Raw genomic sequence first — 17099 nt, forward strand, 5'->3', positions numbered from 1 at the left:
TACTACCACTTGGTGATTCTGAAATGTTTCGATGAAAATCTAAGTCGAGGTGATATATGGTTGTATTTATAGTGGATTTTAGGGTTTGCATGTAAAGTATGCGTAAGGATTGATGGTCAGGTTGGATTGTCATATTTCGTGTGGTCGGATGGGTGATTTCAAGCTTCCACATAGTTATCTAATGCAAATGCTTCCATAATATGCACGCATCGCTTTGTTTGGTAGCCAAATACTTTGCTTTCGATCATGAACTAACATCTTTTGTTTGATTTTAATTGAAAGTAGGTTTTTAATACAAATCAAATCTTATATCTTAGGTGATGTGGATGATGCGTCTTGTTGACGACGTGTTTTGCATACTGGTCATCGAGCTCAGTCTCCTGCAACAGAAGGAAAGTGAGGGCTTGAAGTTGGTGAAACACTTCTAATGACTAAGTTAATTTATTACCCTTAGATAGAATTTTTGGTATATGAGAGAACATAAGAAAGTAAGGGTATAAATCGGTCTGGTCCGATTCGGGGGGTGATAGATCGAAATGGTCCATCATTTTTCCCGAACCAAACTGGACCGAACATCCGGCCATAAGGACCGGTCTGGTCCAATTATTTTTTTATTTTTTAATTTTTAATTTTTTTCTCAAATAAATTAATAAAAATTTATTTAAATTACTAAATTAAAATTAAATGAATTATTAATGTAAATTATATAACTAACTCATTAGAAAAATATTTTATATGGTCTATGATAATAAATTAAATGAAAATTATATCATTAACTTATATAATTATTATATTAAATTATTAAAAATATTTTAAATATATATATAAGAGTTCAATCCGTTTGGTCTGATCCAAAATTTATTGACCCAAAACTAGACCAAATGGTTTCAATCCACAATTTTTAATATCGAGATCAATCGAACTAGAGTACGGTCTGGTCCAAATGGCTCAGCCCAGTCAATTTTTTCGATACCCCTATAAGAAAGCATTCTAACTTGGGATTTGGTTTTTATACCTCCCACCAAGGTGGTATCCCCTATCCCGTGTTAGAGGTGCTCGTCCTCTATACTATGTACCACATGATTGTCTTTAATGTGGTGTGGCTCTTAGGTCGTGTTCTATAATAATAGGTTGATGAGTGTGGCCAACTTCACACATTCTGTTAGGGACATGGGTCCTCATCGGGATCTCTACCCATGTTCAATATCTAACCCTTTAATCCAGCGTAGCTTTGCTCTATGCATATGTAAGGTCATGTCAGAAAGGATGTCGTCCCATTGTTCCACATCGACCCTCTTCCTATGTTAGCTTTGGGCCTCTTAATTTTGCCTCGTGGGCTCATTATGCTTTGTGCTAACTTCTTTAATTCTACATCTTTGAAGTACTTGATCGCCGTATTAAGATTAGTGACACTAAATTAATTTTGAAACTTTATAAAAATTAATAATAGACCATCCATTAGGAAAATAGGAAAAGAAAATAAAGAAAGTGTATTTAACCAATCGATACAGCCTCTTCCCTTTCCTCTACTAAAATTAATTTTAGTTCCCCAATGTTTTTTGCAATAATGATATTGAAAAAAATAAAAATAAAAATAATTTTCTTTAGGTTTATATATGTTAGTATTTAGGACTTAATCCCAAACTTTATAAAGAATTCGATATTTAAATCACTTTTAAAACCCAAGAAGCATATATTTTTTAATAATTTGTGATCTTTCACAATCACCTTCCCAATTCGAAAAGAAAACAATAGTTCTAGGTACAGTCGGGACATACAGTCGCCTCGTAATCGTGCAGTAAATAAAGCCACGTCATCTATATTTATTTAAAAAAAAAAAGACGAAAATAGAAAGAGAAATGGGGGGAACGCCATTTAAGGACATACGTTATTCCCGCTCTTGGTTGTCGTTGCTGCTCATCACCGTCGAGTGGAAGGACAATGTGCATTGCCGTCGTACTAGGCTGAACGGAACGGAGAATACCTTCTCAAAAGCCATCAGCTTCCATTGTATTTTGAGAACTCAACAAGTAAAGTGGAAGGGTGGAAGGATGCCGGAATCTTTGTCGGAGCTAAAGAGGGTCTTCGTTAAAGGCTGAGCCAACCTCGTGGAGCTTTTATTCGGTGAGTTGTTGCACACTGAGGCGAAGAAACTGCAACGAACAGATCTGCTGCTCTTCCTCTGTCTGCATTGGGTAAAAATTTACTCATTTGCTTTACTTTGACGTGTTGGTGCGTTGGTAGATCTGTGATAATAATGCATTGGTTTCAGATGAGTTTGTTGGTAGATTTGTTGAAGTGATACAGCCATCTATGACTTGTTAACAAAAAAATCATAGCTTGATTTGTTCCTCTGCTTTAATCTATCCTTTACATGGTTATTAGTTGAAGACTATAAAAGCAGGCATCTATGACCTGTTAAATGAAAGGAAAATGTGTTCGTGCGGGTTATTGTAACCAAAAAAAAAAAAAAAAGTCAGCTTTAACGGTACAAAGATACTATAAAACCAGCCATCTATGACCTGTTAAAGGAAAGGAAAATGTGTGTAGGATTATTGTAACAAAAAAAAAAAACACAAGGTTTAATGGTACAAAGATCAGATGACATATTGTAAGAAAAAAATAAAACAACTTTAGAAATATTGTAACAAAAAAAAAAACACAGCTTTAGAAATATTGTAAAAAAACAAAAAGAACACAGCTTTAGAAATATTGTAACAAAAAAAAAAAAAAACAGCTTTGGAAATATTGTAAAAAAAAAAAAAACATAGTTTTAGAAATATTGTAACAAAAAAGAACACAACTTTAAGGGTACAAAGATGAGATGAAATATTGTAACCAAAAAAAAAAAAACACAGCTTTAATCTATAAGAACAATTTAGCATGACATACAAAATTAGTAGCTTTGTAAGTTGCATTTCTTAGCAGTCTAAAAACAGGTGGTTGGTATGCAACTTCTGTGTGAAGATAAGAGCTTGAAAGTCGATATGCAAGTGTATAGAAGTATCCCTACATAGCTTTTTCTAGATCTAGCAAAGTTGAGATATATGTTAATAAATCTTGTTAAAGTTGCAAAACTGATTTTTCATGAAATAATCATTGATGTACTACTCCATTTGAATCCACCTAATTATTAATGGACTTCCTTCCTACACCCCATCTATCAAAACCCACCTATATATGAACATGTTAATTTCTCATTATTAAATAGGTTATATATGGTGCAATTTAATGACTAGATATATACATAAATTATTTGTTTAATGATTGTGGACAATCTACAAATCTATAATCTAAGTGAAACAAGGCCATAACAATTTAATTATATACATGCAGGGAGTCAACCCAATTTGGTGCCTTTCTAAAGTTGCAAAATCTACAATTCTGAACTTGCTTCAATTAGTAGCTTAGAAGCAGTTTTACCTTCCTCGATTTTTTCCATCTTAACTTCTTAATGACTAAGTTAGAATTTTTTGAATTATTTTCTGTATTATCTATACTCACTGTGTGCATATATAGGTGTTCTTGCGATTGTCATCATGGTAATAGGGGAAGAACACTCACATCCGTTAATACCATCTACCTCAAATACACCAACCCCGGCACGTTATATTGTTTAAAAAACACAATATTTGAGTTCTTAAAATTTTAACATCGAGCTTTAATGCTAATTATCATTGTTGTTTTTATTTTAGGACATACCAATAACTTGTCCGAGCTTTGCAAATTACATGCCTGGTTATTATGGAGCAATGCCTACATGGTCACCTACTTTTTTGTCATATCCAGATGGCAACCAATATCCATTTCAATATGAGATGAGACCTCCAATACCTGTCATCAATACCTGTTCCGCTACAAGCACAATAGTTGATAAAGATAAAGAGGATGGATTAAATTGTAGGGAAACTGAATCGCCATGTACCTCCTCTAGAATTGTTGAAACGAGTAAAGAGGATAGACCAGATTCTGAGAAAACCGATGACAAAAGTGCTGGGACACCTCAGATAATGCAAACAGATGGTGATGATTTAATTGAAGAGCCAAAGTCGGGTATGCAGTTTAATTCTTTTGAAGAATTAATTGAGTATTATAAAGAATATGCTAAGAAATGTGGATTTGGAGTGATGACACAAAGGAGTGAGAGGGGAGAGGATGACAGTGTCAGATATGTAACCCTTGGTTGTGCACATGGTGGGAAAGCTTGGAATAGGACGTTAAATATTGCCAAACCCCGTCCGACAGGAAAGACGGATTGTAAGGCAAAGATAAATGCCTTAAAAGTAGAGGGAAAGTTGCAGTTAACAACTGTTCAGAATATTCATAATCACGGCCTCAGTCTGCAGAAATCCCGATTCTTTCGATGTAACCGAGAGGTGAGTGACTCCGTAAAAGGAGTCCTAGATACAAACGACTTGGCTGGCATTCGAATGAACAATAGCTTTGGATCTCTTGTTGTTGGCACCGGTGGATTCGAGAACCTCCTATTTTTAGAGAAATATTTTCACAATTATATTAATAAAGCACGGCATCTACGACTTGGGAAAGGTGGTGCCGGAGCGCTTCGAGAGTACTTTTGTAGAATGCAGTACAAGAACGACGAATTTTTTGTTTTGATGGATTTAGATGATGACGGGAGGTTGAAAAATGTATTATGGGCAGACCCACGTAGTAGGGCAGCCTATCAGTATTTTGGTGATGTGATAACATTCGACACCACATACCTGACAAATAGATATGAGATGCCCTTTGCACCCTTTGTTGGTGTAAATCACCATGAGCAATCAATTCTTCTGGGGCAGGGTTGATTTCTAGTGAGGATACATAGACCTTTACATGGTTATTTGAGACTTGGTTGCAATGTATGAATGATATAGCTCCAAAAGCTATTATCACAGATCAAGACAGGGCAATGAAAAATACAATTGCTACTCTTTCCGAAAACACGACATAGATTTTGCCTATGACATATTCTGAAAAAAATTTCGAGAAGCTTGGCTCTCATAGTGCCTACAAAACTGGGCTGAAAAATCAGTTGATAAAATGTGTATATGACACGCAAAGTATTGAAGAGTTTGAGAGTTGTTGTGAGGGGTTCATTAACACTTTCAACTTGCATGAGAACGCCTGGTTGTAAAGTTTATATGCTGAGCGTAGCCATTGGGTGCCAGTTTTTCTAAGAGAATTCTTTTGGGCTGGAATGAGTACAACCCAGCGAAGCAAGAACATGAATGCTTTTTTTGACAGTTATGTTCATACGAAGACCAACTTGAAGGAGTTTGTTGACCAGTTTGACAATGCATTGAAAAAAAAAATTGAGAATAAAAATAACTCAGACTTCCACTTATTTAATGTCAGTATTCCCTGCATATCTAGATCTCCAATTGAAAAAAAATTCCAAGAGCTGTACACTAATGCTAAATTTAGGGAAGTTCAGCAGCAAGTCATGGGTGTGCTTAATATGGATCCATCTATACTTAAAAGGGATGATGGAATTAAAACTTATTTGGTCGATGATGAGGTTCATGTTGAAGAGTTCAGTAAGTGCGTTACATATTCTGTGGAATTTAATGAGGAAGATTGTGATGCAAAGTGTTCGTGCAGGTTATTTCATATTAGGGGGATACTGTATAGGCATATTTTGACTATATTCAAATGTAATCAGATAAAATCATTGCCGACTAAGTACATTTTAGATCGATAGAGAAAAGATATCAAAAGGAGATACACTTTAATCCGTAGTAGCTATGACGTAGGGGATTACCATCCAGATGCTAACAGATATTCCTGTATGTTGAATATCTGTTATCAGATGATAACTTATGCAGCGGGTTCCAATGAGCACACTGATGATGCAGAGGGAAAGTTATATGGGATGATTGACTTATATGTTCATAATCAACAAGCACCATCTATGACGCGAATAGGTTCCAATGTGCATTGTCCGACATTAGAGCCAACTACAGTTGATAGTTCAAAGGCGGTGCTGAGTCCACTAGTTGTGAGAGGGAAAGGCAGGCCCCCATCTCTGAGGAGAGCTTCCACGATGGAGAAACGGGTGTTGAAGGTTAAAGCGAAGAAGTAAAAACCACCTGTAAAGGCACATGTAAAAGGGAAACGTAAACAGGTGCACCATTTTAAAAATTCATTTTGCTTAATAATAGTTTTTATTATTGTCATCGGGTTTATTTTTTCCTTTAAAAAAAATTAATACATACACATTTTGTAACTTACGTGATTATTAGGGAGACGGAGGAGATGCACCAATCCGAGACACATGCAGGAATTTATTTGGCCCATCACATATAGATAACCCCACTGTTGAAAACTTGCATGAAGAAGTATATTCCCGTATTTTTCTTTACTGAAAGTTGTATATTCTCATCTTGTTATATGCTGATTTGTTATATATTGATTTGAATTACTACTTATGGAGTTATTGTTGTAATTTATCACCAGACTGTTCTAAACAGCTCAACTGTTGACATTAGTGGAACGCAGCTACAAGAAGCATTCATGGGGACTCAAGAAAGTGTAATAAAAAATAAATAATGAATTTTCCCTTAATTTATGAACTTAACTTGAAAATTGAGAAACTTATCTTATATTCATTACAGATGCAACTTAGGTTGGATGGATCACAGCCGGGGGAAGAGAATCAGTAGATCGATGAAAATGTTCTGTTGGAGTTGTTGAAGAGTTCGGTTGATTGAGAAGCTTAATTTTCAGATCATTCTTTGAAAGTTTTAGATTTTATATATTGTTGGTGGAGAAGTAGCAACAATTGATTTGGTTGTGTCCTTTTGATGGAGTTGCAGATTTTTAGATCCTAGTGCTTTTGTATTGGTTGGGATTTATGGGTTGGTTATGTTCAAACATGGTTATGTGCCATTTTTATGTGTATGACAAATCATTGCAGATTTGTGATGATTTCTTGTGGGTTCTGTGGGTTATATGAAGTCTTGCCTGTGACAATTGGATGTTCATTTTTGTTTGTATTAAAAGGGATAGTGAAGCCTATGGTTATATGAACTCTTGCACTTTACGGTTGCCTTTTTTTACATTTTAGATTTGAGTTCGGTTGTTGAACTTAAATAATTACCTGGACAATAATGTTTACCAGGAACTTTACCATGGAAGACTTAAGCTTTGTTGAATGGGAAAGTTTTGTTACCTGAAAAATCAGAATGTCCAATATGGAACAACATTATATTATTTAGATAATGTATAGGTATTCATCTTGATTCAGATAATGAACAATTCCTCTTGTATTAACAATCAGACCAGAATATAAAATTACAAAATCAGGCCAGAATATTTCGACTAAGTATAATTCCTCTTGTATTAAACATCAGACCAGAATTGTTCAACCTTTTACAATTCCCACAAGAGTTCAAAAGCAATGGCAATTCCGTGTCACATAGGTTCAACCTCCTGTGATACAATTACACCAATATTTTGTTCAAAATGACCAAAATACATGTAAAGGCGTACAAACACCTAATTTTGACTTACTTAACAGTAAATGCAATTACAAATTTTTCTCAATAACCTTAGTACAATCCAACATACAATCTAACATCACTTACATACTAGTACGTAACAAATCAAAAAAATGACTACAGTCCAAAACAGCTGGAATAGTGTGCACGAGCGCTTGATTTCTGCTTGTTGCTGAAGAAGCATCCACTCTTTTTTCATAATCTCCTCATTTAGGCTAACCAGCAAAATCTCTTTCTTCTCGATCTCATCCGCTTTCTTTCGGAGCTAAATCTCCCTTTTCTCAATATCCTCGAGCATCTTGACTAGGTTTGCCTCTTTTCTTAGCAAATCATTTTTCCTTTTCAGAAGGTCTTGTTCTATGTCTTCACTATTTGCCCACTTGAAAAATTTGCAGTACGGTAGTCCCTAACCATTTTAATGCAAAAGATTAGATATGCAAGAATATTGAGTAGTTCTAAAAACGTAATGCAAATGTAACCAAATGAATGCTGTAATTACCTTAGTGTTGTACTTTCGACATCCTAAAAAGGCTCGGCTAGGATTTCTTCTAGTATTTGAGTATTTCAGTGTAGCTTCAACCTCCAGAAGCACATTGGTGTACTCAAAGTATGATTATCAACAGATGTAGAAGACATTGATGATGATGACATTCTAACCAAAACCAGATTCACAATACAATAATCTAAACAATAGAAAAAAATAAAAACATTTTACAATAGGTAACATCAACCAATAAGGCAAAGATAAAATTATATGCTTCATTAAATGAATACACAATAATGTACCCCTTCCAAATCAAAAAACAGAATTGATTTACTTCAATTCTAACACCATGGAGTAACAATAGGTAACATCAACCAATAAGGCAAATATAAAATTTTATGCTTCATTAAATGAATACACAATAATGTACCTCTTCCAAATCAAAAAATAGAATTGATTTACTTCAATTCTAACAGCATCAAGTAACAATAGCTAACATCAACCAATAAGGCAAATATAAAATTATATGATTCATTAAATGAATACACAATAATGTACCTCTTTCAAATTAAAAAATAGAATTGATTTACTTCAATTCTAACAGCATCAAGTAATGATAGCAACCATCAACCAGTTTCACAAAGCCACCATTAGATGCTTCATTAAATGAAAACACAATAATGTACATATTCAAAACCAAAAAACAGAACCACTTTTCTTCAATATAAATAGCATGGAGTAACAATAGCCACCATCAACCAGTTTGACAAAGCTACCATTAATGCATCATTATATTAATACACAATAATGCAAATAAAAAAAAGAACTGATTTACTTAAATTAATACACAATAATGTATCAATCCAAACCAACACACACACTGATTTACATAAATTAAAACACAATAATGTAGCAATCCAAACCAAAAAATATACATGATTTACTTAAGTTAAAATACATTACTTAACTTGAAACACAATAATGTAGCAATCCAAACAAAATAACATAACTGATTTACTTAAACTAAATCACAATAATGTAGCAATCTAAAACAAAAATTAGAACTGATTTCCTCAAATTAAAATACAATAATGTAGCAATCCAAACCAGACAGAATTGATTTGAGTCAGGGTTATTGCACACTCAATAAAACCTACAAATGCATTAACAAATCATTAGATGCCTAATATTAGAGAACCTATTGTATTATAAATAATTACTTTTCAAATAACGGGTTAGAGAGCTTACCAAGCTTTAAGCGAATCAGTCAGTCATCCTGAGAATAAGACCATGTCGGGATATTTTAGGGTTAGGTTTTAGGAAAAAGGGGAAAATGAGAAATTTTAGGGTTAGGGTTTCCGGTAAAAAAAGGGAAAAATTTAGGGCTTTCGGGGAAATGGAAAATTTTAGGGTTAGTGTTTTCGGGAAAAAATTGGGAAAATTTTAGGGTTAGGGTTTTCGGGAAAAAATTGGGGAAATTTTAGGGCTTTCGGGTAAAGGGAAAATTTTAGGGTTAGGGTTTTCGGAAAAAAATTGGAAAAATTTTAGAGTTAGAGTTTTCGGTAAAAAAATGACAAAATTTTAGGGCTTTCGGAAAAAAGAAAAATTTTAGGGTTAGGGTTTTCGGTAAAAAAATGGAGAAATTTTAGGGCTTTCGTGAAAAGGGAAAATTTTAGGGTTAGGGTTTTTGGAAAAAATGGGGAAATGAAGAGAAAGATAAAAATTTGGGATTAGGGTTTCAGTGAATACGATGGAAAATGAAGGAACGAAGACATGCTATCTTGAAGATGGAAAACAACAGAAGGCGATTTTCTCAGATGAAGAGTACGACGAAAAGAGATGGTGAAATCGAACGAAGAGAAATATTTCTCTCAGAAATATACACCAAAAATAACCTCAGAAACGGACGGCGATTTTCTGAGATGAAGAGTACGACGGAAGGAGATGATGAAATCGAACGAAGAGAAAGATTTCTCTCAGAAATATATACCAAATATAACCTCAGAAACAGACGGCGATTTTCTCAGATGAAGAGTACGACAGAAGGAGATGGTGAAATCGAACGAAGAGAAATATTTCTTTTAAAAATATACATCAAAAATAACCTTAGAAATGGAATGGCCGAATCGAAGCTGGAGAATGAGATGGGATCAAAGCTGGAGAACGAGATGGAAAATTTTGCAATCGCAGTCAAAAAGAAGGAAAAATTGAGAATGGTGATTCTGATGAAAACGAGGGAGGAAAGAAATGAAAAAGAAGCTGATGAAATACTTGATTAATCCCATAAGATGAAATACTTGGTTAATCCTATAAAACAAAATGCACCGTTTAAATAAAACTAAAACCACGTCGTATATGACTCCGCAGCATCTCCCTGATGCCCGACTGTAAAAAGTATCTCTTAAAAGAAAAACATTGGATGCCCGTTCCAAATTCTAGATTATAGAGAGGAAAACAAGGAATCGTAGGCTGGCAACCCTCGATCCTGGACACGTGTCCAATCATATGCGCGACACACAATACACCGCCCGATTCCCAAGGCACACCATGGTCCACCACACAGCGCACATACAACGAATATAGTACACTCTTTGATCCCAATTTTCCCATCTTATTTAGATTTTATATCACAAGTTCCCTTGTCCTTTCAGTTTTCTCTCTCGCCAAACAGCATTACGGAAGAGCGCGAGCGCGGGAGAGATAGCTCTGACTGATCCGATCTAGGGTTTAATCCTATCACCGACATCAATTTTCAAATCCTAAACTTCGGATCAGGTGCTTTGCCTTCCTTTTACTGTTTTATATTTCTTGGCGATCGGATCTCATATCCAATCAATGTTTAGGGTTCCGATTCTATCTGATTTATTTTTATCATAGTCTTTTCACTGGAAAGAATAGACTATCTTTTAAAATCTATTGGCTTTCGGTAATTAGATTCGTTTCTAGTGTTCTTTTCTTTACTTTTCTTTTTATTCTCCATGCTTCATGCCCAAACTTTGCTGTATCTAAGTTTATGAAATTTTTTTATTATGGTTTTTATTTGATTCTTATATAAGTCATTATAATTTTTTATTCGTTATCGAAATATATATTTACAATTAATTGGTAGTTCAAGACTTCAGTAAGTCCTTTGTCTCTATGTACTGATTGGGACCAAATACTTTTACTTGAAGTAAAAACTTTTTTTCCAAGTATGTGGTATCTGCTATATTCTTTTCGTAACACGCTAGCAAATCTTTTCAGTTGTTTATCTTTGTTTTGGATATGTGTTGGTTAATCCTGTTAATTAGTGAATGAGATGGCTTATTTTTTGGAGAGCAATTCTGGGAATCCAAGGGTCTGTTACTTGAATTTTGCCCACCATTTTTTTGTGATGAAGGCCATTGGATACAAAAGAGGCTGTAGTTTCTAAATATTACTCAAGATATAGGGACATTTAGTTGGGGATGCAATTCTTTTTATAAAGGAAAGAAAGAATTTAATAACCCCAGCATCCCCTAAACGGTTCACTGAAGGTGTATCTGCGGTTCATTATACATTGTTGGTAAAGTTGATGACATGTTTAATGGCATGATTTTTTTCGAATTTCTTGTATCACTAAACTAGCGCACAAAGGTGATGCGCATGTATATGTCCCGCTGTTCTTATGATCAATAAAACTTTGTTTACCGACAAAAAAAAAAAAAAAAAAAAGTTGATGACATTTGTCTGTCTAATTTTATGGAGCATTTAGTGCATGATTAAAATTATGTTTTTTTGTTTACTGGGAAAGAAAAAGAAGCAGGTTACATGTATGCACTGGAGTCTTAGTTATCAATTTATGGTCTGATATGCATTCCCCTCATAATCCAGGGCTTATCATCCAGTCGTTTGGCGGTTCTATTAAAATCAGCCAAGTTTCATGTCTGAACTCGACGCTCAAATTCCCACTACCTTTGGTATGTTTGCTTGCTTCTGGACTCGATCTGTGATTTATTTTGCATGTCATGTGATTTGCCTATGGCTATCTTGTCTTTACAGTGTTTTTTCTTTTCCTGAATACAAACTTAATTGAAATGCCATGCTAGACATTCAAACTCAGTCTTTTTTTTTTTTAGGTAAAAAAGAGATAAATAATACATTCAGACTCAGAATTAGAAACCTAGATCAGAAAATCTGAACTAGACTCTCAATTCCATTGTGATGGGTTTTTATTGCCTCTGATTGGTCTTTTTTTCGTAGTTTGTTCTCAGAAGGGAGTGTCTGTCTTTGCTCCTTGTTTCATCAGATGTCTGCTTGATTTTGTCTTTGTCAAAGGGTATTACTGGCCATCTTGCTCTTCTCCCTCGATGTCTCCTGATCAAGGATGTCAGTGTTTCTTTGTTAGAGTCAATTTGCTTACTCGCAACACAAGTCTGCATCTCTACAGAATTGGCCATTGACAAAGACACGACAATTTGACATCCTTGACAAGGTGGACAAGTTAGGAGACAGAACACTATGGCTGGATCCCTCCAATTGTCACCAAGTAACAAAGTCACAAACTCACATCTGAAGAAGTGTGAGGATCAAAAGAAGTCAATCATATGTACCTTTAGGAATGGTGGGGAATGAGGATGTTAATGTACTGCCCTTCCCCCCAATATAAATGTTCCCCTACTTTCTTCATTGAATGGGATTCTGATTAGTTTGTTGTCCATATGAGTTGGTATAGATCCGTTTGCCGAGGCAAATGCTGAGGACTCTGGTGCTGGTTCAAAAGAGTATGTGCACATTCGTATACAGCAGCGGAATGGTAGGAAGAGCCTGACCACTGTGCAGGGGTTGAAGAAAGAATACAGCTACAACAAGATACTGAAGGACCTCAAGAAGGAGTTTTGCTGCAATGGTACAGTTGTCCAAGACCCAGAACTAGGACAGGTAGGTCTTTTACGTAGTTGGCACCTTTCTGCTTTTGTTTAATTGCCTTCTTCAAATGGTGACACTCTTGTGTATCATGCAAAATTTTGATATTCTTTTGTGTATAGGTTATTCAACTTCAAGGCGATCAGCGAAAGAATGTGTCCACCTTCCTTGTCCAGGTAACCACTTACCACATTTTAGATGTGTCTGGATGTGGTTATTCCCAGTACTATTTATCCTTTTGTTTTTTCGGTTGTAAATAGCCTTATCAATATTATACTTGAACCCATTTTCCATAATGAATGTTTATTTGCTTAGGAAATACTTGCCTATTTTTTCCTTACTGAAGCGCTATACTGTAATTCGATATTAGTGTGATTCATTGTTACTAAACCAAAAATATATTAGTTTGACTCGTTGCTGGTATCTAATTTTTGCGTGTTTTGATTGTGGAGAACAGGCTGGCATTGTGAAAAAAGAACATATCAAGATTCATGGTTTCTGAGCTGCAGCAACTGAAAAAGCTAGCTCTCTGCATGCATGGTTGTGCCCTTATATGTTAGTGCCAGACATGTTATCGGACTTCTAGTATGGTCATGATCCTATTATGTCACTTAACGGTGTAGTGTGTTCACCACTTGGGTGTGTTTCTCTTCTGGTGTGTTCTAGTTATCCGTGGTTGTGTGGTGATGATGGAACTACTCATGATGAGTACTTGTGTCTCTGTGTTTGATAACAATCACTCTTATAAAAAATCTGATGTCAAGTTGCGAATTTGTCTTTTGAATTATTAACACTCCGGCAGCAGCTAAGGAAATCGATGATTCGACATACGATTACATTAGTACTGCTTGTCGGGACTAACATAAAATTAGCTCTTATATATGTATGGGTTGGGCTGTGGCTGTGGCCGAAGTTTTGCTACTTCAAAAAATTGTTTTAAAAAAGGAAAGTGGTACAAACTTCGAATTCAGTTTGCCATGTTTGAGCCTTGGCAAGTAACACGTACAAAACCAGTAGCATTTTGCGAGCGGAATCGTCATGTCCAAATTTGTACGGTAGAACTCTATTTAATACCTACAGAATGTAGAGCTTTCGAACTCCTTGTTTTACACAGTTTTCGGGTACTTGTGGTTGGAGATGATGGACTTCCTCCACAGATCTGTAGCTTGAATGCTACGTACAGATGGCTTATCTCAATGTATCAATTTTTACAGGGCAAACTACTTGCTGAAGCATATATTCCTTGTGTTTTTTTTTAATTATTCTCTTTCTATTAAAAAACAAATTAAATAAAGATGGCAAGTAAAATCGACAAGTACAAATCAGTAAGATAAGAAAAATTAATGTTTATATGTAGTTTGAAAATGATGATATAGATGGTGAAATGCCGCATTTCTTGTCTTATGTACCGTCGTGTTCTCAATGATATCTACATAAGATCATGAATGACATACGTTTAATATAACCTTTATTGGTAGTTAAATTTGCTCCTACTTTTATATTGATATCGATTGAGATTTGAGAAGTAGATGTCAAAAGTACTTTTATTGATAAGATATATATATATATATATATATAAAAGATCGAACCACTATTATTCTTCTTCTTCTTCTTCTTCTCCTCCTCCTCCTCCTCGGGATCATCGGATCATGCATATTTCTTAATGAATAACCAATGAAAGTGCCAAATGTCTCTTTTCTATTAATTTGCTTTAATCGCATGCTTCATCTTGGGCCATTCTTTCCAGGGACAAAAAAGATTGTGCCATAAAAGTTGAATACTTTAGGAGAATATAGAGGCACCCAACATGGGACATAATGATCATGCTGGAAGACACCCCCAAGAGCATTATTTAAGGTACTGCGCATGCCATCTTTGACCCCCTAATTTACCATATATATCTTTTTACATTTTCATCGAATTCTTGCAGGATTTCATGGGGAAGGTAGCTACCCAGCTAGCTAGCTGCCTTTTCATGTCGGTGAAATCAGAATACCCAATTAACACATGAACTCTGATATAATAATGATGATGATGATGATAATGTAAGATAACTATCATGTGACGATGATTGGAGAACATAAAAAGTATGGGAAATTCATTAATTGTAACGAGTGCTAGCTAGCTGCAAGAAAGGAATTATAAAACTTGTGAAAAAATCTCTAGCTGCATTACATCATAATTAAAATGAATATTAACTAATGTGATGTAAATTCTAGACATGCAGACTGAAAAAACTTCAGATATTTTCTACATCACCTTAACATTAATCATGCCTATAATGTACAATATGGTACTTCGATCTATCAGGTTATATATGGTTCATAAACAAAAATTCATGCATAGATGAACAAATTATATATATATATATATATGCATGTATGACTATTTATAATAAAAATAGATTCATTTTGACAGAAAATAATCATTTTTATTAGAAATAACTGACATAAATAAATAGTTTTAATTTCTTGTAGTGGCAGTCCATAAACTAAGCCAATAACTAATGTGTCTCCAATGTTCGGCTGCATATATAATATATATGGATTAAAAGCTAGCCATAAGAGACCATGATCTTTTATAATTTAATTGTTATTGCATGCTGTAATTAATTAACGAGATCATGTTATTGAAATATTGAACCATATTATTAATGTAAGTTATAGTCCTACGAAAGATTAATTAAACATGCATATAGGCTTTTTTTTTAAGGATCATTACCATATTGGAATGTTTCCTGCATGCTTTTTTACTGTGCGTATTTAATATATAATTTACTACTGTCACCAAACGCACCGACCCTTCCAACTAACATTCTACTCCTTTTTTTATCTTACCTTCTGGTCTTCATCACCTGCACTGGGAATGTTTTTTCTATTTCTTTCCAGTATTTAAGCGCCTCCACTTCACCTATATCTGCCCCATTGCTTCTTCTTCTTAGTACAACTTCAGGTGTTCTAATTGCTCTCTCTCTCTCTCTCTCTCTCTCTCTCTCTCTCTCTCTCTCTCTCTCTGTGGGTAAAATATGGCTGACTTGGATCACAGTAGTTCTACTGAAACTGCTTTGGACTCCGAAGGTAATTATTACCCTCGCTTTCAATATCAATAATGTCCTTGCATGCCCCTTTCCATTTTTCTAAAGATAAAATCAAAAAAAAGTAATGTTAAGGCGAACATGCATGTGATGATCTGCTGTTGACCATCCATTTAGCTCCTTAATTTTTACCGTCATGTCTCTGGTGGAAACCAGAGAAGTTTTGCTTTTACCATTTTTTCTGCATGAAAGCTCTATAATTGATGGATGGCCATTAATTAAATTTTGATAATTTAATTAATGTTTATTTGCAGTACTTGAGGAGGCAAAGAATAGCAATCACGATTCGAAGCTTCAATTCTCAGAAGATGAGGAGACGCTTGTTGTAATAATGTTTAATCTTGTTGGCGAGAGGTACTCTCTCTCTCTCTCTCTCTCTCTCTCTCTCTCTCTCTCTCTCTCTCTCTCTCTCTCTCTCTCTCTCTCTAACATGATCATTGTAATGATGCATGAGGTACTTTAAACAGATGGTCTCTAATTGCTGGGAGAATCCCTGGAAGAACAGCCGAGGAAATTGAGAAATACTGGAATTCAAGATACTCCTCCAAAAGCGAATGAAGCGTCTTTTAGAAAGAAAGACAAATTGTTGAATGGAATTTAGAAGTTTGGTGCTAGCTAGGCATATGCATGCATGAAACTTGTATATATGCATGTGATGCTTATGATATTATCGTTGCATCTGCGACTCAATTAATGTGGTCATGTTTATCGCGTCTTATATATAAGGGTTATATTCTTGCATGCCTTCTTTTGAGGGTAGGAATAAGTGTATGCCCTAATATTATATATATATATATATATGCATGTAAATATTATCAACCTAATTTAAGAATGCTAGCTAGTGAAAGTTTTCCTGTATATTTACATGCCAACTACTATTAGTTTTTGTTTGGTCTGTTACATCATGTATAAATGAATGTGGATTTCCTAATTTGCTTGGATTAGAAAACAGATGTGGCCCATGCATCTATCTCAACAAAACAAACGAACACAAGTTTTTTTCTATAAAATGACATATATATATATATGCCAAAGAGGGAAAAACTTCCATATATTAATTATCATTCCAAACGGAATCAAATTAACAAGCGAAGCAGTACATGATGTACGATAACGCATCATGATGAGTAGGTTA

The 17099-nt window shown here is 34.8% G+C and overlaps 3 protein-coding genes across 3 annotated transcripts; all 3 read left to right on the top strand.

Annotated features, from left to right (window-relative positions):
* The first annotated feature begins 3731 nt into the window (after positions 1-3731).
* Positions 3732-4808, top strand: LOC122282529 (protein FAR-RED IMPAIRED RESPONSE 1-like). Its single transcript, XM_043094466.1, has one exon. It carries the CDS (start codon positions 3732-3734, stop codon positions 4806-4808), a length of 1077 nt encoding a protein of 358 aa, XP_042950400.1.
* A 5791-nt stretch (positions 4809-10599) lies between these two features.
* LOC122281848 (protein translation factor SUI1 homolog 1-like) lies at positions 10600-13643 on the top strand. Its single transcript, XM_043093661.1, has 5 exons — positions 10600-10761; positions 11839-11924; positions 12680-12885; positions 12993-13046; positions 13328-13643. The coding sequence occupies exons 2-5, from the start codon at positions 11888-11890 to the stop codon at positions 13370-13372; spliced, it is 342 nt and encodes a 113-aa protein (XP_042949595.1). The 5' UTR covers positions 10600-10761; positions 11839-11887; the 3' UTR covers positions 13373-13643.
* A 1735-nt stretch (positions 13644-15378) lies between these two features.
* On the top strand, positions 15379-16895 carry LOC122282605 (MYB-like transcription factor ETC1). The gene is made up of 3 exons (XM_043094544.1): positions 15379-15947; positions 16219-16318; positions 16432-16895. The coding sequence occupies exons 1-3, from the start codon at positions 15896-15898 to the stop codon at positions 16520-16522; spliced, it is 243 nt and encodes an 80-aa protein (XP_042950478.1). The 5' UTR covers positions 15379-15895; the 3' UTR covers positions 16523-16895.
* The last annotated feature ends 204 nt before the right edge of the window (positions 16896-17099 follow it).

The sequence above is a fragment of the Carya illinoinensis genome, chromosome 11 (genome assembly GCF_018687715.1).
Source record: "Carya illinoinensis cultivar Pawnee chromosome 11, C.illinoinensisPawnee_v1, whole genome shotgun sequence".
Classification (NCBI taxonomy): domain Eukaryota; kingdom Viridiplantae; phylum Streptophyta; class Magnoliopsida; order Fagales; family Juglandaceae; genus Carya; species Carya illinoinensis.